Source organism: Phocoena sinus, chromosome X (genome assembly GCF_008692025.1).
Source record: "Phocoena sinus isolate mPhoSin1 chromosome X, mPhoSin1.pri, whole genome shotgun sequence".
NCBI classification, from domain to species: domain Eukaryota; kingdom Metazoa; phylum Chordata; class Mammalia; order Artiodactyla; family Phocoenidae; genus Phocoena; species Phocoena sinus.
This window is the reverse complement of record NC_045784.1, coordinates 55,219,071-55,243,065: the sequence shown is the minus strand read 5'-3', so window position 1 is coordinate 55,243,065 and position 23,995 is coordinate 55,219,071. Positions and strand designations below refer to the sequence as shown.

At 41.0% G+C, this 23,995-nt stretch overlaps 1 protein-coding gene and 1 long non-coding RNA gene across 8 annotated transcripts in view; one reads left to right on the top strand and one right to left on the bottom strand.

Annotated features, from left to right (window-relative positions):
- Window positions 1-15,591, top strand: part of VSIG4 (V-set and immunoglobulin domain containing 4) — a 32,397-nt gene extending 16,806 nt beyond the window's left edge. Inside the window, exons 3-7 of one of the 3 annotated variants that reach the window (XM_032619355.1) lie at window positions 9,613-9,675; window positions 10,211-10,288; window positions 10,617-10,721; window positions 12,958-12,979; window positions 13,319-15,591. In XM_032619355.1, coding sequence (XP_032475246.1) covers window positions 9,613-9,675; window positions 10,211-10,288; window positions 10,617-10,721; window positions 12,958-12,979; window positions 13,319-13,556 — 506 coding nt within the window. In that variant the 3' untranslated portion in view covers window positions 13,557-15,591. The remainder of the gene's footprint in view (window positions 1-9,612; window positions 9,676-10,210; window positions 10,289-10,616; window positions 10,722-12,957; window positions 12,980-13,318) is intronic. The other 2 variants (XM_032619353.1, XM_032619354.1) reach the window with 2 other exon arrangements.
- LOC116747363 lies at window positions 15,134-22,847 on the bottom strand. Of its 5 annotated transcripts, none has more exons than XR_004347999.1 (4): window positions 22,829-22,847; window positions 19,578-19,711; window positions 18,367-18,453; window positions 15,134-16,662 (listed from the first exon to the last, which is right to left on the bottom strand). It is a non-coding gene; the product is annotated as an uncharacterized LOC116747363 (long non-coding RNA). The 5 variants fall into 5 exon arrangements; XR_004348001.1 differs by having other exon boundaries at window positions 19,578-19,638; window positions 22,829-22,843; XR_004347998.1 differs by having other exon boundaries at window positions 22,824-22,842.
- Window positions 22,848-23,995: the final 1,148 nt, after the last annotated feature.

Sequence of the window (23,995 nt, the reverse complement as noted above, 5' to 3'; positions counted from 1 at the left end):
GAAGAAAGAAAGAAGATAAAGCAAAATAAAGTTATTAAAATAAAAAATAATTATTTTGAAAAAAAAAAAAACAAACGGATGCATAGAACCCTGGGACAAATGGTGGAAGCAAAGCTATACAGACAAAATCTCACCCAGAAGCATACACATGCACACTCACAGAAAAAGGAAAAGGGGGAAAAATCATAAATCTTGATCTCAAAGTCCACCTCCTCAGTTTGGGATTATTCGTTGTCTATTCATGTATTCCACAGATGCAGGGTACATCAAGTTGACTGTGGAGCTTTAATCCACTGCTTCTGAGGCTTCTGGGAGAGATTTCCCTTTATCTTCTTTGTTCTCACAGCTCCCCGGGGCTCAGTTTTGGATTTGGCCCCGCCTCTGCGTTTAGGTCGCTGGAGGGCATCTGTTCTTCACTCAGACAGGACGGGGTTAAAGGAGCAGCTGCTTCAGGGGCTCTGGCTCACTCAGGCCAGGGGGGGTGATGGTCATGGAGTGCGGGGAGAGCCTGCGGTGGCAGAGGCCGGCGTAACGCTGCACCAGTCCGAGGCGTGCTGTGCGCTCCCCCTGGGAATTTGTCCCTGGATCCCGGGACCCCGGCAGTGGTGGGTTGCACAGGCTCCCCGGAAAGGGGTGTGGATAGTGACCTGTGCTTGCACTCAGACTTATTGGTGGCGGCAGCAGCATCCTTAGTATCTCATGCCCGTCTCTGGGGTCCGCACTTTTATCTGTGACTCGCACCCGTCTCTGGAGCTCCTTTAAGCAGTGCTCTTAATCCACTCTCCTCGAGCACCAGGAAACAAAGAGAGAAGAAAAAGTCTCTAGCCTCTTCGTCAGGTCCAGACATTTCCCCGGACTCCCTCCTGGCTAGCCATGGTACACTAACCCCCTGCAGGCTGTGTTCACTCTGCCAACCCCAGTCCTCTCCCTGCACTCTGACCGAAGCCCAAGCCTCAGCTCCCAGCCCCACCCATCCCGGTGGGTGAGCAGACCAGCCTCTCGGGCTGGTGAGTGCCGGTCGGCACCGATCCTCTGTGCGGGAATCTCTCCGCTTTGCCCTCCGCAGCTCCGAAGCTTCCCCCCTCCGCCACCCGCAGTGTCTGCCCGCAAAGGGGCTTCTAGTGTGTGGAAAGTTTTCCTCCTTCACGGCTCCCTCCCACTGGTGCAGGTCCCGTCCCTATCCTTTTGTCTCTGTTTTTTCTTTTGCCCTACCCCTGTACGTGGGGACTTTCTTCCCTTTTGGGAGGTCTGAGGTCTTCTGCCAGCATTCAGTAGGTGTTCTGTAGAAGTTGTTCCACGTGTAGATGTATTTCAGCTGTATCTGTAGGGGAGGAAGGTGAGCTCTGCGACTTACTCTTCCACCATCTTCCCTCCTGTTTTGTGGATTCTTGTGGCTTTTCTATATATGATTTTGTCCTCTGAAAATAGGAATAATTTTATTCCTTTCTTTCCAATTTGGATGCCTTTTATTTCTTATTCTGGCATAATTTTCCTGGCTAGTATCTACAGTACAATGGTGAATAAGCATGGAAAGAATGGAAATAATTGACTTGTTTCTGATATGACAGGAAAATATTCTTTCTTTCACCATTATGATGATAGATGCCTTTATTTTCGTAGATGCCCTTTATTGGTTTGAGACCACTTCTTTTTTTTCTAGCTTGTTGAGTGTTTTTATAATGAAAAGTTAATTGGATTGTGTCAAGTTCATTTTCTGTGTCTATTGAGATGATTTTGTGTTTCTTTTATTCCTTATTCTATTAAGAGACTGCATTACCTTGACTCATTTTCAAATATTGAGCCAATCTTGCATTCCTGGGATAAATTAATCATGGTGCACAATCCTTTTAATATGCTGCTGGATTTGGTTTGCTAGTATTTTGTTATGGAGTTTTGCATCTATATTCATAAGGGATATTGGTTCTTAGTTTTCTTTTGTTTTGATGTCATTCTATGATTTTGTATCATGATAATACTGGTCTCATATACTGAGTTTGAAGGTGTTACCACACCTACTTTTTGAAAGAATTAGTGAAGAGTTGCCATTAAAAAAAAAAAAAAAAAACACCTTTATAGAAATCACCAGAGAAGCCACCTGGGCCTAGCCTTTGCTTTATCTGAAGTTGTTTGATTAGCAATCCAACCTTTTTACTTGTTAACGTTCTGCTTATTCTGATTTTCTATTTCTTCTTTAGTCACTTTCAGTAGATTGTGCATTTCTAGGAATTTGTTGTTTATATCTTAGTTAATCCACTGTCATATGGTTGTTCATAGTATTCCCTTGTCATTCTGTTTACTTCTACAAATTTAGTAGATATGTCCCCATTTTCATCAAAGATTTTAATAATTTGAGCCTGCTTTTTTCTTTCTTTCTTCTTTCTTTCTTTCTTTCTTTCTTTCTTTCTTTCTTTCTTTCTCTCTCTCTCTCTCTCTCTCTTTCTCTCTCTCTCTCTCTTTCTTTTGTAGGTTGGTCTCGCTAAAGGTTTGCCAATTGCACTGATCTTTTTCAACAACCAGATTTTGGTTTTGTTGATTTTCTCTATCGATTTCTATTTTCTATTTCATTTATCTCTGCTAAATATTTATTTTCTTCCATCTGCTTTGTTTTCTGTTTAGTTTTCTCTTCTATTTTAAATTTTATTTTTAAGGTGGAAGATTAAATTATTAATCAGAAACCTTTCTTATTCTCTGATGTAGGTATCTACATCTGAACCCTGAGTACTGTTTTCACTGCATCCAATAAGTTTTGGTATGCTGTGTTTTTATCTTCAATCATCTGAAAGTATTTTCTAATTTCCTAATGACTTCTTATTTAACCCACTGGTTATTTAGAAGTATGTTATTTAATCTCCACATATTTTTTAATCTCCCTAATTTCCTTCTGTTATTTGTTTCTAATTTTATTTTATTGTGATGCATTATTACAATTGTTTCAAGTTTATTGAGACTTATTTTATGGCCTAACATATGGTCTATTCTGGATAATGTTCCATACGTACTTGAAAAGTAAGTGTATTCCGTTGTTTTGTAGAGTGTTCTGTATCGGTCTGTTAGGGCCATTGGTTAACAGTATTGTTCAGTTCTTTGATGTCCTTGTTCATCTTTTTTCTAATTGTTCTATCCATACTTCAAAGTGTCGTATTCGAATCTCAAGCTATTATTGTTTAATTGTCTATTTCTCCTAAAAATTCAGTCACTGTTTGATTCATGTGTTTTGGGGCTCTGTTGTTAAGAGCATATATATTTATAATGGTAGTGTCTTCTTGATTGATTGATCCTTTTATAATTATAAAATGTGATTCTCTTTCTCTAATAACACTTTTTGGTTTTAAGTCTATTTTGTTTGATATTAGTATAGCTACTCCAGCTCTATTTTGGTTACTATTTGCATGGCATATTTTTTCCATTCTTTTACTTACAAACCATTTGTGTCTTTTGAATCATACATATACATAGCTTGTAGTTGAATTGTGTTTTGTTATCCATTCTGCCAGTCTCTAAATTTGATAATTTAAGCTATTTACATTTAATGTAAATGCTGGTAAGATAGGGTTTATGTCTGCCAGCTTGCTATATATATTGTCTTTTCTCATTCCTTTATTCCTTCATTACTTCTGTCTTTGGTAGTAAATAAATATAATATAGTGTACTATGTAGTTCCTCTGTTGTTCCTCTGTTGTTTCTTCCATAAATATTTTTGGTTATTTTCTTGGTTGTTACTATGGGGATTACCATTAATTCTTAATTTACAACAATCTAGGAGGAATCCATGTCAACTTAATTTCAATAGCATATAAAAACTTTGTTTCTATATCATTCCATTCTTCTCACGTCTTATTTAATCCATTTATCTGTGGATGGACATTTAGGTTCTTTCCATGTCTTGGCAATTGTAAATGATGCTGCAATAAACATGGGGGTGCATGTATCTTTTTTTTTAACATCTTTACAATGGTGTGTTGGTTTCTGCTTTATAACAAAGTGAACCAGTTATACATATACATATGTTCCCATATCTCTTCCCTCTTGCATCTCCCTCCCTCCCACCCTCGTTATCCAACCCCTCTAGGTGGTCACAAGCACCGAGCTGATCTCCCTGTGCTATGAGGCTGCTTCCCACTAGCTATCTACCTTATGTTTGTTAGTGTATATATGTCCATGCCTCTCTCTTGCCCTGTCACAGCTCACCCTTCCCCCTCCCCATATCCTCAAGTCCATTCTCCAGTAGGTCTGTGTCTTTATTCCTGTCTTACCCCTAGGTTCTTCACGACATTTTTTTTCTTAAATTCCATATATATGTGTTAGCATACAGTATTTGTCTTTCTCTTTCTGACTTACTTCACTCTGTATGACAGTCTCTACATCCATCCACGTCACTACAAATAACTCAGTTTTGTTTCTTTTTATGGCTGAGTAATATTCCACTGTATATATGTGCCACATCTTCTTTTTTTTTTTTTTTTAACATCTTTATTGGGGTATAATTGCTTTACAATGGTGTGTTAGTTTCTGCTTTATAACAAAGTGAATCAGCTATACATATACATATGTTCCCATATGTCTTCCCTCTTGTGTCTCCCTCCCTCCCACTCTCCCCATCCCACCCTTCCAGGCTGTCACAAAGCACCGAGCTAATATCCCTGTGCCTTGCGGCTGCTTCCCCCCAGCTATCTATCTTACTACGTTTGTTAGTGTGTATATGTCCATGACTCTCTCTCGCCCTGTCAAAACTCACCCCTCCCCCTCCCCATACCCTCAAGTCCGTTCTCCAGTAGGTCTGCGTCTTTATTCCTATCTTACCCCTAGGTTCTTCATGACATTTTTTTCCCTTAAATTCCATATATATGTGTTAGCATACGGTATTTGTCTTTTTCTTTCTGACTTACTTCACTCTGTATGACAGACTCTAGGTCTATCCATCTCATTACAAATAGCTCAATTTCATTTCTTTTTAAGGCTGAGTAATATTCCATTGTGTATATATGCCACATCTTCTTTATCCATTCATCCGATGATGGGCGCTTAGGTTGTTTCCATGTCCTGGCTATTGTAAATAGAGCTGCAATGAACAATTTGGTACATGACTCTTTTTGAATTTTGGTTTTCTCAGGGTATATGCCAAGTAGTGGGATTGCTGGGTCATATGGTAATTCTATTTGTAGTTTTTTAAGGAACCTCCATACTGTTCTCCACAGTGGCTGAACCAATTCACATTCCCACCAGCAGTGCAAGAGTGTCCCCTTTTCTCCACACCCTCTCCAGCATTTATTGTTTCTAGATTTTTTGATGATGGCCATTCTGACTGGTGTGAGATGATATCTCATTGTAGTTTTGATTTGCATTTCTCTAATGATTAATGATGTTGAGCATTCTTTCATGTGTTTGTTGGCATTCTGTATATCTTCTTTGGAGAAATGTCTATTTAGGTCTTCTGCCCATTTTTGGATGGGGTTGTTTGTTTTTTTGTTATTGAGCTGCATGAGCTGCTTGTAAATTTTGGAGATTAATCCTTTGTCAGTTGCTTCATTTGCAAATGTTTTCTCCCATTCTGAGGGTTGTCTTTTGGTCTTGGTTATGGTTTCCTTTGCTGTGCAAAAGCTTTGAAGTTTCATTAGGTCCCATTTGTTTATTTTTGTTTTTATTTCCATTACTCTAGGAGGTGGGTCAGAAAGGATCTTGCTGTGATTTATGTCATAGAGTGTTCTTCCTATGTTTTCTTCTAAGAGTTTGATAGTTTCTGGCCTTACATTTAGGTCTTTAATCCATTTTGAGCTTATTTTTGTGTATGGTGTTAGGGAGTGATCTAATCTCATACTTTTACATGTACCTGTCCAGTTTTCCCAGCACCATTTATTGAAGAGGCTGTCTTTTCTCCACTGTACATTCCTGCCTCCTTTATCAAAGATAAGGTGTCCATATGTGCGTGGGTTTATCTCTGGGCTTTCTATCCTGTTCCACTGATCTATCTTTCTGTTTTTGTGCCAGTACCATACTGTGTGCCACATCTTCTTTATCCATTCATCTGTTGATGCACACTTAGGTTGCTTCCATGTCCTGGCTATTTTAAATAGAGCTGCAATGAACATTTTGGTACATGACTCTTTTTGAATTATGGTTTTCTCAGCGTACATGCCCAGTAGTGGGATTGCTGGGTTGTATGGTAGTTCTATTTGTAGTTTTTAAGGAACCTCCATACTGTTCTCCATAGTGGCTATATCAAATTACATTCCCACCAACAGTGCAAGAGGGTACGCTTTTCTCAACACCCTCTCCAACATTTATTGTTTGTAGATTTTTTGATGATGGCCATTCTGACTGGTGTGAGGTGATATCTCATTGTAGCTTTGACTTGCATTTCTCTAATGATTAATGATGTTGAGCATTCTTTCATGTGTCTGTTGGCAATCTGTATATCTTCTTTGGAGAAATGTCTATTTAGGTCTTCCACCCATTATTGGATTGGCTTGTTCGTTTTTTTCATATTGAGCTGCATGAGCTGCTTGTAAATTTTGGAGATTAATCCTTTGTCAGTTGCTTCATTTGCAAATATTTTCTCCCATTCTGAGGGTTGTCTTTTGGTCTTGTTTATGGTTTCCTTTGTTGTGCAAAAGCTTTGAAGTTTCATTAGGTCCCATTTGTCTATTTTTGTTTTTATTTCCATTGTAACAAAAAGAATAAAATATCTAGGAATAAACCTACGAAAGGAAACAAAAAACCTGTATGCAGAAAATTATAAAACACTGATGAAAGAAATTAAAGATGATACAAAGAGATGGAGAGATATACCATGTTCTTGGATTGGAAGAATCAACATTGTGAAAATTAGTCTACTTCACAAAGCAATCTACACATTCAGTGCAATTCCTATCAAATTACCAATGGCATTTTTCACAGAACTAGATCAAAAAACTTCACAACTTGCATGGAAACACACAAGACGCTGAATAGCCAAAGCAATCTTGGGAAAGAGAAACAGGTCTGGAGGAATCAGGCTCCCAGAATTCAGACTATACTACAAAGCTACAGTAATCAAGACAGTATGGTACTGGCTCAGAAACAGAAATATAGATCAATGTAACAGGAAAGAAAACCCAGAGATAAACCTACACACATATGGTCACCTTATCTTTGATAAAGGAGGCAAGAATATGCAGTGGAGAAAAGACAGCCTCTTCAATAAGTGGTGCTGGTAAAACTGGACAGTTACATGTAAAAGACTGAAATTAGAACATTCCCTAACACCATACAAAAAAATTAACTCAAAACGGATTAAAGACCTAAATGTAAGGATAGACACCTTCAAACTCTTAGAGGAAAACATAGGCAGAACACTCTGTGACAAAAATCACAGCAAGATCCTTTTTGACCCACCTCCTAGAGAAAGGGAAATAAAAACAAAAATAAGCCAATGGATTTTTTGTTTTTATTTTATTTTTTGTTTTGAGTTATATGAGCTATCTATGTATTTTTGGCATTAACTCTTTAGCATTCATATTATGCATATATTTTCTCCCATTCAGTAGGCAGTCTTTTTGTTTTGTTGATGGATTCCTTAGCTGTGCAAAAGCCTTTAAGTTTAATTAGTTCCCATTTGTTTATTTTTGCTTTCTTTTCTTTAGGAGACAGATCTAAAATAATACTGCTATGATTTATGTCAAAGAGTGTTCTGCTTATGTTTTCTTCTAGGAATTTTATGGTCTTAGCCATTAGTCTTACTGAGAATCTCTTGTATATGATGAGTTGCTTCTTTCTTGCTGCTTTCAAAATTCTCTCTTTGACTTTGGCTTTTGAGTATGTATCTAGGTGTGAATTTAAAAAATATTTCCCTACTTGGAGTTCATTGAGCTTCTTGTACTTGCAGATTGTTTTCCATCAAATTGGAAAGTTTTCTGACATTATATCTTAAAATATTTTGTCTACCCTTTTCTATCCTCTGCTTCTACAACTCCCATTATGTGTATGTTGGTACACTTGAAGGTGTCCCACAGACCTCTGAGGTGCTACTCATTTTTCTTCATTCACTTTCCTTTCTGTTTCTCTAATTGGTTAATTTCAATTGTTATCAAGTTTACTGATTCTTCTTCTGCCTGCTTAAATCTCCGTTAGTGAATTTTTCTTCTTTTTATTGATTTTTATCCTTTCAGTTGTTGTACTTTTCAACTCTAGCATTTCTAGTTGGTTCCTGTTTTATAAATTCTATCTCTTTATTGATATTCATTATTTGGCTTGAATTGTCCTCATTCTTTTAGATTTTTGCACAATCTTTCCTTTGGTTTATTTCTTTTTTAAAAAATTTAGTTGATTTAAAATCTTTGTCTAGTAAGTCCAGTATCTCTGCTTCCTCAGGGATGGTTTGTATTCATTGCTCTTTTATAAGTTTATGGGCTCTAGCTTCTAGTTTCTTTGCATATCTTATATTTTTGTTGAAAATTTGACTTTTTAAATAATATAATATGGCAAATCTAGAAATCTGACTCTCCCTTTCTCTCTCCAGGACTTGTTTTTGGCACTGCTTATTGTACTAGTTGCTGTTTGTTTGTTCAGTAACTTTTCTAAGATAATTTTAAGTAGTCTCTTGTATTCTTTGTCATGGATTGCCACTGAAGTCTCTGCTTGGTAGCTTAGTGGTAAGCTACTGATTGGATAGATATCTCCTTAAATACTTAGAACCACTAAAACTCCCAGGGCTCTGTTGCCTTTTGAACTATGTCTTCAACACTTACCCAGGAAGTTTATAACTGTGCTGTAGCCTTCACTTCCTGCTAATGCAGAGCCTCAAGGCTAGCCAGAGGAAAGAACTTATGATGTTCTCATGTTTTTCCTGAGCATGCACAAAACCCTAGGCATGTCTGTGTTTTCTAGATTACCAGGAATGTGTCAGAGATTTTCAAAGTCTCTATGAACATCTAATTACTTTTTTTTCTTTTAAGTTTTCTGGCTAGTTTCTTGTTTACCTCAACTATTATCTCTTGCCTCAGGCAGCTGTGTGATAAATACATCCCTTCCCTGGGGACAGTTTTAGCACTGGGTGACCAATAAATATAAGCCTTTTGAGTCAGGTCTTTCAGGGAACCACCACACAGGTCAAATAATGACAATTGTTTGGGAATTAAATCTGCTCTGTCCACTCCAGCACCTAGAAGGGGGTTTATTTTCAAGGCTACTACTGGCCTGGGGCAGGGTGATAGGGCTGGGGTAAGTTAAAATGCCACAGAGCTCCCTGTTCTTAACATGACTGGGATATTTTTCTTCCATAAATGCTATTTGGGTTGATGCAAATCTTTGGCTAATTTCCCCAAATCTGAAAGAAAAAAGTTATGAATTTTTTTTCAGTTATTTCATTGCTTTTGTGAAGAAGTGAATATTTGGAGGTCATTACTCTACCATTTTTACTGACATCACCACAGCCACCTTCTTTGTAATCCTTCTAAGACCCTCTCAAGAGAATGAATAGCTAAATTTCAATCAGAAGTTAGTTAAAACAAAATGTTTTCCCATCCAGATTAATTAAGGACCTGACTGGCCCTAACTTACTTCCCATTTTCCCTAAGGCATTCCAACTGTTCACTCAAAGGTGCCAGGACCCTTGAATGGACTTCCTTTTCCTTGCAGATTCCTCAAAGCCACTCGAGACCAAGACTAAGGCACCTCCAACCATGCAATCCCCCTGCGAAGGTGAGTTTTACTAGGGTTCTGCGGGAGTAGGAAAGGTCTGAAATGGCTTCATAGAAGCCAAGAGAGGAGGCCCAATGCCATTAGATGGGTAATAAGAGGTCGTTGTGTTCTCCAGAAAGAAATTAGTACTAAAGAAATGGAAATAAGAAAGATTTAAGAGTCATGATGAAGTGAAATCATGAATATATATATTCTTCTTCGTGAAAATGTTTGAGGCAAAAGGAAGGAGAGAATTTGAATAATCCCATGGGAAAAGTGAGAAAAGAAAAAACTGTGACTTCTGCTTTGCTCCTAGTCTGACTTGCTATAGGAGTTTAGGTATATTGTCTCCCCTCTATTGGCCTTCTTCCCATCATAAACAGTGAAAAACTAAGATACCTCACTTTATGGTAATAGTGGTCAGTGACATGACCAGGAATTGCAGAAAGCTTAGCACAGATACCCACAGAAGGACTTCAGACTTTGCAGCCACCCTCCACCTCACAGCTACTTGCTGGAAGAGAGGCCTCTAACCCTAACACACTTGTTGTCATAGCAACATCCACAGTGAACTCATCCCAGGGCTGGACCACTGAAGTGGATGGCTACGTTGGAAAGACAAGTGCTGGGCCAGGTAAGGGCAATGTTAAGACTTCTAGCCTTCCCTTTTGGCTGTGAACTTTGTAACTGAAATTTTCCACTATATACAATGTTCTATGTCATTCAAATGCCCAGGCCAATCAGCCATCAACCAGTGGGTCTGAAATAACTTGTTTATACGTGGAGTCTCTAGCTTCTCTCAAGTCTTTCTCATGGGCCTAGGGTTTTGTTTGTCTCTCTGGCTAGCTAAGAAATTTAGGAGAAGATGGAAAAGAAAGAAGTGTGAGCTGGTCTGGACTGATCCTTGGAGTTGCTAGATTCATTTTCAACCAGATACCACTTGGTCTTGTTTTACCTCCTAGGAAATGGTCTGCCTATCTTTGCCATAATTCTCATCATCTCCTTCTGCTGTATTGTGGTCACCACCATGACTTATATCATGGTCTGCCGGAAGACATCCCAACAGGGTGAGTGATAAGTATGATTGGGTGGCTCTTGCTCATTTATTCATTCATTCAGCAGTATAGTTGAGCATAAACTCAGTATCAAGCACTATGTTAGGCACTTCAAAGGGACTCCTAGCCTAGTTTGAAAGTGAGGGTAGGGGGTCCATGGAGACAGACCTGCAAGGCAACAATGAGAATACAACTTATGAAAGTTAATTCACAAATCTTTGGTACCCAACCGAGTACAGTATCTATGTAATGAGTTTTCTAATGAGGATGCAAGAGAAGGAGAAGTCACAGTCCTTGACCTCAAGTTGCTTACAATTTGATTAGTGGAATCAAGGTAGAAGCGTGGAGTTTATCAATAACAATACATAGCTATAAAGGCTATGGACTCAAAGCCTGGAGAAGACAATCAGTGCTAAAGGTATCCAGAGGACAGGGGAGTCAGTTAGGGCTAGAGTAATTAACAAGGGATTTCAGAAGGAGGTGGGGCTTAGACCATTCCTTGGAGGATGAAAACCATTTGAAAGGGAGCAATAGTCTAGGAAGGAGAAACTACAAGAGTAAATGGGTAAAATGGTGAAATATGAATGTGAGTGGGATCATCAATAAAGAACTTCAGGTAGCCAAGCAATAGAGAAATACAGGGGAAAAAGAAAGCTTATTCCTGATTATAGAAGGTCTTGAATGACAGGTTAAGGAATTTGGACTTTCTTCTCTAAGGCTTGCATTAAAAATTACTAAAAAATATTTAAGCCGAGGAGTGACATGATTACAGTGTAGTTGTCAGGGTCATTTAACATCTATTTGCCAGCAGAGGAGGAAAAAGAATTTGAATGTTGATTTATAAGTAAAACCTAACTGCACTTCAGTTCCTGTTGCACTAGCTATTTTAACTAGCATTTGTGTGTCTCTTCGTTTGTAGTAGCTCTTACTCCCAAATAGTCTGGTTTCTACCATGGGTCTCTCCAACCAAAAAGGAGAAGGGAGCCTTGAGTGTTTCCTTATCCTGGGTCTCAAGTGTAAGCTCTGGTCTTGGCCAACTGCCATGGCTACGACCCATGAGGCTAAACTTGGATGTGGAGATATCTCAAGTGGTCACAAGTCCCAGGAGTACTAAAAGGAAAACATTCATTATAGTCTCAATGAGACTGGATATAAACTGTAATCATATGATTATTTTCCTTTCAAAAACAGTCCAGAGCTCCTCATGACTTAGGGGGTAGAGGTCAAAATGTAGCATTCTATTCAAAGCCCTCTATAATGTGGCTCTGGCCTATCTTGTCAATCCCCACCATGCCTTTATACTTATTTTCATTTCCAGACACTGGAGTCAAGCAGGCAAATAAATAGGCCACACACCTCATGCCTTTATATTTCCCCTTCCAGGATTGCCTTCCCAGAATTCCTGCTTTCTACCTCTCTATAAGGGAGACAGCCTTAGGGCATCAATCCAATTTAACATGTAGTTATTGAGTGCCTACTACGTACCATGCATTAGGCATATAAAAATGAAAAAGACCCTACAATATAGGAGCTGCCAGGTCAACTGGGGAGGTAAGACATGGAAATACAGGGCTCTATCCAAAGCAAAATTGCTGCAGCATGCCGTGTTTGCTTTGTTGTGGTTTAGTGTATGCATTCCCTGTTGCATCTCCGAAAGATTACAAGCTCCTAGAGGACAGTACCAAGAGATATCTATCTTCGTACTAGGTTAGAGCCTTTAAGCCTGCATGGAATGTAGATACTTCTCCTCCACTGACACTAGGGGGCAATGGTGACTTATTTCAAGATCTTTCCTGGATGCAGGGTGGGGATAAATGAATTTGGGAATGGCTCAAACCAAAGTCCCAGACATCAGACTAATTCAGACCCTTTTACCTGGGCTCTGGATTGCTGCCAAGTTTCTCACAAGGACTCCCTGGGGATCTTTGGCAAGATTCCTGGGTGGAGAGTGGATCCAGTTCCAGTGTCCCTCCCCCCACCATACCAAGCAAATGCTCCAGCCCAATGTCCAGAGTCAGAGTATGTCAAAGATGACAGTGATAAAGTGTGCTTCCTTTTCATTTCCCTGATAAATCTGCATCCCTGTATTTCAACTCACCTTCCCAACAGCTCCTATTTGTTGGAAGGCTGAGACATATTGAGATCCCCCTTTCTGTCTCCCCTTCCCTTACCTTTTGAGAAGTACTCATGCTTGGCTCTTACTCACTCCCCATGGAGACTTCTGACTTGATTCTTCCTTTTTTTCTAGAGCATGTCTGTGAAGTGATCAGGTAAGATAACCTCTCTTCTTTTATCTTCTGACCCATTCCTTGCCCTCGATTTTGTTCGTCACTGGCATAGAGGAAATGGGGTTTGGCACAGGCCCAATCTTAAGCCCAGAGGCCTTCGGGGTCAGGGCACAACTTTCTTCCCTCTCTGAAGCATCTTCTGTGGTACTGTCCTGGCCCATTGAACACACAAAATAATTCAGGTCCTCTAGCCCTCCATTCCCAGAATCCCTGGGTGGCAAGTGCCTGAGGGTCAGTTGGCAAGAATTGGGGCAGAAAAGTGGGAAACCAGGGTACCAGATTCAAGTTTCTTCTCATGGATGGTGGGCTCTTGGACCACAGGGTGCATGCTGGGGAGGCCAGTGACTCTGGTGAAACCATGAGGGTGGCCATCTTCACAAGTGGCTGCTCCAGTGAAGAGCCAGCTTCCCAGACACTGGACAACGACTACTCTGATGAACCTTGCCTGAGCCAGGAGTACCAGATCATCACCCAGATCAACGGTGACTATGCTCACCTGCTGCACACGGTTCCCCCAGATTATGAGCTTCTGGTCACCAAGGGCAAGAGCAGCTGCTAAAAATGTCCTACTGGGCCAAAGTCTGTTGACATAACTGCCTATTCATCCCTGGCATTCCGCATGGCCCCTTTCCCTGCTATCTTTATTCCTGGATAGTCCAAAGTGTCTTCCTTGCCAACACTGGGGTTGCTAAGAGTGAATGGCTTTGCCTAAGAAGTTACCATATGCACCTCAAGCAAACCTGCTGCTGGATCATGCCTTAGGCCCTTCTGGTATCCCTGTCTGGAGTTTCCATTGCTTCACTCCAAACATCAGAGGGAAGTGCCTATAGCACTAGGACTTGGTCATCATGCATCCAGACACCAGTCAACTTTGGCCTCTTACCACTGAATGACCAGAGGGAGGCTCAGCTCTGGCAGCTCAGGGAACCAGTTAGGTTTAGGATCACTTCCCTTTCTCTAGTGCCAGATAGCTTTTAATTGAGATTGTCATGTAACAGGCCAGGGTTCAGTTCTGCTCCTGTACTGTGAGTCTAGTGCTCTGGTATTCTTCTGATGCTCAATGAATATCTAAACATAACAGCAACTTTGGTCATATTGGTCCTCTCTCAAGGACCTACCAAGAGTGATTAAAGTGAGACTAGTTGAGATGGTTGGGGCCCTGGGAGTATGGATAGCACCTTTGCTTTTTTGTTTTTTCCTTCTTCCCACCCATGCTACCCTTACCTCATTTCAGCAGTGAGCTCACTGGAACACAATGAACATTTGGTAAAACAGTACTCAACTGCCTTCTATTCCCTTTTTAATCATCCTGCCAGCTCCACCTGGGTGAATCTTCCCAGGTCAATTGGAAACCTAAAAAAGTGGACTGTGGGTGCGGAGATAAAGAGATCCTCCTTTCTCCAAAGTATGAATGCATCACCCTCAAGGATTTCCACCTCCTAGAATCCTAAAATCTTTGGAGTAGTTGTACTCTTCATAGATGGTCTTTATCTCTTGGCCCCTTCTTACACTGTGGGGTAGAGGTCAGAGCAGGGAAGTCTTTCTTCTCAAACAGGAATAAGCACTAGGAGTGTGAGTGTGTGTGTGCGTGTGTGTGTGTGTGTTTATCTGTCTGTATATGTGCACACACAATACACCTTTAAATCAGTGTCCTCAGAGAGGAACTGTTCTGGGTCAGTTCAACACTGTTTCCTTTCCCTCAGGTAATGCACGTCAAATCAACTTCTTCACCCTTTATAGAAGCTGACATGTGCCACTTTTGGTTACAATGCAATTCCAAGGTCAGCTCAGGTTTAGCCAGCAGCTGCTCCCCTATGAATTGATTACAGAAGTCAAAGTCATACATAAAAGTGAACAAAGAGTCCTTCGCTTTACAGGAAGGAATGAAAGTAATGAATCAAGGAGCACATCCATCCCTGGGACCCATAAGCCTTTGGTTGTTGCTACGTAAATTGTTCCAGAGTAGGAAAAAATGAAAGTGAACTTCTAAACTTTTTCTATGATGCAGGTTGACACTGATACTGCAAGTTTATTAAATGCCACAAGATAAAACAAGATAAAATTACAGACCTAGGAGCATATATTTATTGCAGCAGGAAACTTCTAGAGATCATCTCTGCCTAAAACCTGATAATCTTTTTCATGCAAGACAAGCCAGTGAGAAAGTCCTAAGTATAAGGCTAGCCCAAATATGCAGGATAGGCTAAACAAAAATGGTATAATAAAACAGGACCTGTCTTAGGCAGGTAGCTGGGTGGAGAAAAGTAGAAGAGTAAAAAGACAAGATCTCCAGAAGAGAGGAAAGATATGAAGTTCCTCTAAGGCAATTTCTCAAATTTTGTTCCATGGAACACTCGATCCAGGAAATGGCCCACAGAAAAACGTTTCTATGATCAGATAAGCATGGGAACTGCTTCATTCTATGGCCCTCTCTTGGAGATTTCCAATGGAACATTACAATATTAAAGTCTCTGAAAAATCCTGCAATAAAGCATCTGTATAACTTTTTGTTACCAAGTAATTCCCAAACTTACTTGCCCTCTGAGTTTACATGTTTGCCCTCCTTCTCTGACTCTTAACCCTATTTCTCAGGACGAAAAACCCTCCATGTTGGCAATTACCTCACACACCCTATAGCACTGCAGTGACCAAAGTTTAATTGTTTTCTTACAAAATTCCTGGGTAGCATTTGGCCCAAAGGCCCAAAACTAATAGACTAGTGGAAAGCCTATCAACCAATAAACAGTTATTAAGTATTTTCTTTTACCTGAGTACTGTTCTGGGGCTGAAGTAGGGATGGAATGGGGAGACAGCAATTAAGGAAAGAGTATTGTTCTCTAGGAGCTCACAATCTAGTGGGGAATTCAAAAATATCCCCTGTAAAAGTCCACTAACAATTCAAGATGTACCATTTGGCAGTAGGAGATAAAAGGGTACATACAAGCACCCAGGCAAGGAGTGCTTTGAGAAAGAAGAAGGAAAGAGTATAGGTTGACTTTCAAAAGGCCTTGGAGAGACTGGACTTTGGCTCGGCCAAGAAGTATGGGAAAGAATTGGATAAGAAGAGAGAAATGAAGAAGGTGTTCCCAGGAGGAGAAAAAGCATGAAGAAAAGGAGAGAGATAGGTAAGGTCAAAGTGTGTTTAGAAGCCAAGGTTAAGTGTCCAGAAACTGGGTGTCTAAGCCCTGTGATGATGCTTGTGTGAGAATTCAGATGTCCTTGTTAGGGGACTCTGGGAGGGGAATGTGAAGGAAGAAAGTAATGAATAAAGGAGTACTGCCATCCCTGGGGCCCATATGCCTTTTCAAGACTATTGTATCCACCTAGGGCTCCCACTGTGTATAAGCAGAGCTGCTTCATTTCCCCGCCCCCCAACACCCTCATGTACAATGCTTTAATTCCCTCAAAGTCACCGAAAATAACTTCTGAGAGCTTAGTTGGTATTTGGTGTGTGTTCTTGCATCCAGCTGTCAGTCTATCAGCTGTATTTCAACTGTCCTGGCCTGGAGGTGCTAGGCATATGCCGCACTTGGGGTATTTGACAAACTGACACTCTACTACACGGAGTGTCTAACTCAGCTTGTCAAATACACGGAGCGTGGCACTGCAGGAGGCTGGGCCATGGGCTTCAGTGGGGAGGCAAGATCTTCCTGGGAGATATGGCCCTGGAGGGAAAGAAAGAGAAAGGAGTCACACCCTGAGCACCAGGGAAACTGCAGAGGCTATAGGGACTAGCTGAAGCACCAGAATAAGGAAGTGAACAAAATAGGCAATAAAGCTTCTAACCAGAAGAGGCATCCTTAGGGTATGTAAGAAAGGCCCACTTGATACTGCAGGTGAAGCCCCAGTGCTCAGTTGGGGAGGTCCTCAGGCCTGAGTCCTATAGCTATGGCGTTTCTAGGGATCTGGAGCTTCAATGAGATTCTCTATGCAGCAGAGAATGTACAATTTGGTCATTGTCCTGCCTCCCTGACCTCAGGAAAGGACCAGGTCCCAGAGTCAATGTCCATGTCCCACCTTCCCAACTCTCTCAGTCTATGTTCTCACAGTGTTATGACTATGGACATAGGCTTTGAGTTTAAGCATGGGCATGAATTCTGGCTCTTCCACTGAGTAGCTGAGAAATCTTGGATAAATCATTTCATCTCTTTGAGCTCTAGTTTTCCACATCCACAAAATGGGCGTAAGTATAGTACTTACCTAATAAGTTATTGTGAGAATGACATGAAATAATGTATGTAAAGCCCTTAGGTCAGTATTTGATACATAACAAATGCTCCAAAGGAAAAATAAAAAGGTGGTTGAACTACTACAAGGAAAGCAAGGGCCATTGACCACTGACTTAACAGGGTCAGGACAATGAAACAGGAATTTCTTATGGTCTCAGACTTACCTAACGTGATGCACTTAACAAATCAGGACTCAAGAATGGCAGCTATAAAAGGACCTTCATCTAGTTTCACCTACTCATGTTATAAATGAGGAAATGAAGGCTCACACTGAGGATAAGAGTTGCTAAAGATCATACAAGTTGTACACAGTTTGTGTCTGTGCCCTATGTCACCCTATTGTGCCCTCCAGTTTTCCTCACTGGTCTTTTTACCTCCATGCTCTGTATATCTCTCTGGGAAAAGGGAGACACATCAAAAAGGAAGGCAAAATATAGGCAGTGGACTTGGCAGTGAGGTACTGGGATCATTCAACCCACAGCCATCAGAGGAATAAAGAAGCTGCCAGGAGCATGATCAGACCTGGAATTTCTGAGAGAATTCACTTGGCAATACCCAGATACTGTTGCTAAAAATTCCAGGTAGTCCGTGTGAAATTTCTCCCTTTTCCAGATGTGGTAGTTGATCTGTGAGAAAGTAGCTGGCTTATATTATATACTGACATGAAAAGAGGCAAACATTCCGAGGAACATAAAACTACCCTATGAGGCCAGAAAGCCTTATCCCAGCTAAGACAAGGCAGAGGGACTTGTCTTTCAGCAAAATATCATAGTGCATTGAAAAAAAAACCACTTAACTCTTTCAGGTAAATGTATGTTGGTAAGCAGATGACATGCTCCTCCAATTTGATATCTGAGAGTGACTTCAAACCTAAAGCTCTAAATGATATTTTCCATCCCCTCATTTCCCTCTCTACTTACCCAAGCCATTCCAAGCCACCCAGAAGTGTGGCTTTTTCAGCCAAAGCAACAATCTTGGTCACCAGATATGGCATAGTGGAAAGAATCAGACAAACTTGGATTCTAATGCTGCTTGGGGCACTAATTAGCCAATCATGGCTTTGGGAAAGTTTTCCTTTAGGCTTCAGTTGCCCTTTGAGCTTCAGTTGTCTTCTCTGGAAATGGGGACAAGAAGACTTACCTGGCAAAGTTGTCAGGAAAGTGTTTGGTGAGCTTTCCAGAGCCTCTCATATAGGAGCTCACAGGCACCTTGGCTCAGTCCCTGGAGCTGTGAGTGGAAGCCAATCAAGGAAGCTGATTAATAGAGTTTGAGTTCAGGGTAGTGGGAGAGAGAGAACTGGACTGATTCCTTTCTTCTATCATTATCCTTACTGGCTACCAGCTTCTGTGTGAAGACCTGGATAAACTGAAGATGTCCACAGCCTCCTGAATGCCCTTTCTGACTTCATCAGAAAGGAAGACAGGTATGAGGAGGTTAAAGATTCTTTCTTAGTACATGAAGTTTAAGAGCCTTATAGACCATTTTGCCCCAGTATTAATGGAAAGAGGCAGTGGCTGAGCTGAAATTATATTGGTTTTATTTTCACATTTGATGTTTTAGTCCATGCCTCTCCAACAGAGTGTATATAAGGAAAGCAGGTTCAGCTGAGGAAGGTTGGCCAGACCCATAGGAAGAAAAGATGGATATCTACGTGGAGTGATACTGAGGATCTCTGAAAGTTTTCTCTTGGTCTGTTATACTACATAAAATATCATTTGCTCCCTGTCTACCCTGGGAGGGCTAACACACCAAGCAGTAAGACCTGCTCTGCAACTGACCCAGTTAGGCCCCTTCATACTGGGAGCAGTATGGACTTTTTTTCAGGCATAGTTCAACCCTCTGCTCAACCCTACCCAGAGATATTTACTCAGCATCACTCTCATGTCCTTTCTCAACAGAGGGCTAAAAACTATCAAAATAAGGGATATAAAAACTAAAAGAGTCTCTAGACACTGTCCATCTAATCCTTCCCCTCCTCTTCTTTTCAGAAGTGGTCAAAAATATGAGTCCTAGAATGGAGAAAGGACTTGTTCAAAGATACACAATGAGTAAATGGCAAAACCAGGACCACTATTCAAATATCCTGATCCTGGTTCCAGAGAACATTCCTCTTCCATTTGGCTGTCCCCTAAACAGCCTGTTTGGAGAGGAAATGTCATCCTCCTTTCTCATCATTATAGGCTCCAGGAGAGAAGGGTACCAATGGGACACTTCTTCTCCCCCACCCTTGATCCAGAATTCCTTAGAAGTGTCCAAGGAGAATGGGATGAGCAGATCCAAGCCATATTTAGTAGCCATGGACACTGCCCCAGTTTGGGAATCCAAGCAGAGAGGACAAGTTGATACTATACCTGTTACTGGAGTGGTGCCTTCATCTTGTAGGAGGCATAGGTTCCCTGGTGATGAGTCAACCTGCAGAGACCAGAGGGAACTGGGCTTTATGCTGTGAGCAGGAAGGTCCTATGTTTTGAAGGGCCCTTGGTGTCTTCAAGAGGAAACAGAAATGAGGAAGATAAGGCTGAGGTTAGCCAACGGAAATCTGGGTGCAAAATGACAAAAGAGTGCCGTTGTGAAAGGGTCTCCTACTGAAGCAACAGTCCTCACTGCCATGTCCTCACCCACTGCCAGCTGAACTCCAACAGATACTAACTCCCCAAGCTGCAGAGAGTCTGAGCAGAAAGCCCTGGCTGCCCTAGGTTCGACCTATGGACAGGGAGGTTTCCCCAGATTTACTGAAGGAGTCCTGGAATGTCAAAACTGAGACATTATCAAATAAAAATCCCCATTGTCAAAATTGAGAAACTGACCCCCTGAGGGATAAAAGGAAATGCCTGATATCAAAAAGAAAATTAGTCGTATATCTAGAATTTGAATCCATTTCTGTCAACTCCAAATCATGTGTTGTCTCACCCTGTCAGAATGCCTCCTAGTCCTGAAACACCCATTTTATCTCCCCTGGCACACAAACATAATTAGCAGGGCCCAGTGAGAAATGAAAAGGAAGGGCCCTTTGTAAAAAAGAAATTAAAAATTCAAGATGGCAACAGCAGAACATTAAGCTAAGTTTGGGGTCCTTCTAAGTATGAGGCCCTGTGAAAATTTACAGGTCACATGCCTATGAAGCTGGGCCTGCTAGCACAGCTCTGCCCACAGGTCACATTCTGGCATCCAGGGAGCTCACAGACAGAAAAAAGAAAATTCACATCTATGAAAGTATTTATTATGTGTTTTACATGTGTTATCTCATTTAATCAACAACCACCTAGTATGGTATTATCATTATTCCTATTTATAGGTGAGGAAACTGAGACACATGGAAGTAAAGTGGCTTGTCTAAGGACACAAAACTAGGAAAAATGGAGAAGGCAGAATTTGTACTCAGGTCTTTCTGACTTAAAATGTTAGGCTTTTTCTACTCTCCTATGTTGGTTATGAAGAAAGTGGTTGACCTTGAGAAGGAAAAGATAGTGCCAGACACTTAAGTTCAACTGTGACCTTTAGGCTTCATGAGGGACATGACAGTTATGAGAAGAAAGTGAATGACTTCCTAGAGCCTTATGTTTGCAATCCTTGGGCAGTCCCCATTCACAGCCAGGAAGACTTTGGATTCCCATTATGCAGTGCTCTACATCATAAATCCTGATGATATGGCAGACGGGAGAGGCAGTTCTTGCAATGCTTTCAGGGTATACTTACAGGATCACCTTCAATGATTGCAGTGCCCAAGTCTCAGTCCTTAGTCTACATAGAAGAAATAGGACCCTTGACAGTACTCAAGCCTCGGTGAATAATCTATCTAAGCTACATACAGTCATATAAATTCGGGTTCAAGAGAAAAGACCACATCCTGGGAGCCAGGAGTTTGGTGTCCTACTCCCAGATCTGTCAGCTCTGTTCCCTCCCTTAGTCTTAGTTTCCCATTTAACCAACAGAGGCTGAACTAGATGATCTTGGTGGCCTCTCCAACTCAAACATTTCCTGGTTCCTTTATAACCCCTTCCATACCTGCCCCTCTCTCACTATGGTCTTTCCTGTGTATGCAGAGTCTAGAGACTCTAGGGGACAGCCTGGGATAGGAATTCACTTACACTCACACTACTCTGCAGAAAACTTCCTTCTACCAGAATAATTTATTGGCTTAGTCCTTGAAACCAGTTTCCCCAGATCTGGCTTCTAGAAAGATTCAATTCCTTTTTATTTTGGTTTCTGACTAAAGCTTGTGGTAGAGTCAGGGTTGTCCTGTGGGCACTTTTCTAGGGAGGGACCCTTCCTCCCTACTCATATCCTAGAGATTAAGTTCAGCTACCCACTTGGGTTTTTTTCTCACTTATCAGTTAAGGTACTCTCCTAGCTTTTTAACAGGGGCCCTCTGGAAACAATGCCTTCAATTAAAGTAGTAATTAATGGTGGCCAACTTGAGCTTCATAGTACATCCATGAAAAAAAAAACATTAGGGTGGGATTGACATATATACACTAATATGTATAAAATAGATAACTAATAAGAACCTGCTTTATAGCACAGGGAACTCTACTTCACTTCGCTGTACAGTAGAAACTAACACAACACTGTAAAACAACTATACCCGAATTAAAAAAGCATTAGGAACCAGGAGGATCTACAAATCATACCTACTATGCAAAAGGTCTGAATTAGAGAAAATGGCATGGGGCTCCTCAGAGCTCCTCTTTACCTCACAAACATAAAGCATGCTTGGAAGGACCAATTTTCAGCAACAGCACAAACGGGACTTTTCCTTTAGGTCTGTTGTCCAACCAAAAGACATAGAGTTCTTCCATTTTGGATGCTCTTTGGCTTGACCATGCTTATGAGGCAGGATGAGGGAGAAGAGAGTTGGATAGGGGGAGCAGGCAGACAGTGCGGGAGTCCCACACTGTAGATACATGCATTTATTCACTCAGTGCTGGAATGAAAAAAACACTGAATTTTGAGTCTGAGTCCCTGTGTCTTGGATCCTGTGTTATAGCCCCTGGGTTATAGACCAACCTCTGTAACATTAACTATACGCCCTTGAAAAATCATGCACAGCCTGTCTGAGCATCAGTCACTACATCATACTGAAGGATTGTCAGGCTAGAGGGGAGAGGGATTCAGGCATGCACCTAAGGAAATATATATCTCTACAGTGTGAGACAAGTGATTTGATGAAGGTACAAAGTGAAATCAGAAGAGTGGGTAAGAAAGACATGATTCTTCCAGGGCAGAGGGTGAGGAAGTGGTGGTGATTAGAAAGGTTCATAGAAAAGTAGGATTTTAGCTAGATTCTAAAAGATGGGGAGATAAAATAATGATGCTCACTGTCTCTAGAAAGCTTTCTCTGACCACCCCTTTCCTGACAAAATTAATGGCTCCTGGCTTTGCCTGCCTCTAGTCTCAGAAACCTCTCCACACTGCATTTATGTGTCTGTCTCTCCAAAAAGACCAAGAACTGCCAAAAATAGGACTGTGTCTGATCCCTACCTTTCTTCACAGGTCCAAGGATGAAATAGTTGCCCCAGAACTGTGAGGTGAATAAGTGAATGCATCAGTGCATAAGCAAATGAAAGAGCCCAAGATCCCCACATTCCTTAGCTTACCTCACCTTCATGAAGGAACTGAGAAGCCCCTCTCAACATTGAGTTCAACTTCATGCTCACCTACCCCCACTTCCTATAGGAAGCCTGTCAAGAAAATGCCCCAGGGACAACTGCAAAGCTGAGGCCACTTGCTGTGCAAGAAGCCAGTGTCCACACACTCCACCTCATCCCTAGTGATTGCTATGTGTATGATTGCACTGGGGCTTCCTCTGAAAGGAAATACAAAGGCTGATGCAATGTACAGGGCACCTCCAGGCCAAGATTGAAGAACTTCATGTACTCATGGGCTTGGGGATAGATGTTTCATTGAGAGGTTCCCCACAAACCCAGTGACAATGACAAGAAATGTGGCAGCAATTAACCTACCAACTATAGCTCAACTTTATTCAACAAGGGTGTATTGAGCACTTACTGGCTGCAAAGCTCTATGGTTGGCACCAAGGGGAAAAATAAATACACAGCAGAGCCGTATTATACATCTAACAGAAATACAATGTGAGCCACAAATTTTCTAATAGCGACATTAAAAATTTGAAATATAAATAGGTGAAAGTAATTTGATAGTATATTTTATTTAACCCAATGCATCCAGTATGTTATCTTAACCAGTAAACAATGTAAAAATGTTTTAATGAGGTATTTTACACTCTTTAAAATGTGGTGTGTGTTTTAAATTTACAGTACACCACAATATGGACTACCTATGTTTCCAGTGTTCAATCACCACACATAGCTAGTAGTTACCATGTGGGACAACAAAAGTATAAAATGTAGTCCCTGCCCTCAAGGAATTTACAGCGTAGTCCAGGATCCAAATTAATACATAAGCATGTACAAAGAACAAATACTATAGTGGAGGTGAATGTATGGAAAAGAGCAGCGCACCTGAAGTCAGGAGACCCAGACTACAGTCTATTCTCTGCCACTGATTATCTGTGTGACCTTGAGTAAAACCCTCTCCCTCTATGGGCCATATCTACAATGAGGTTGGACTAGATTCATTCACTCAACAAATATATATTGAGAGTTTTCTAAGTATCAAGCATGGTGCGAGGCACTTGGGATACAGAGGAGAGCAAGACACATAAGATGCCTACCTTCTTGGCACTTGCAGTGTGGTGGAAAATAGCTATTGAACAAATAATTACAGGTAAATATGAAAAGAAAGGAGG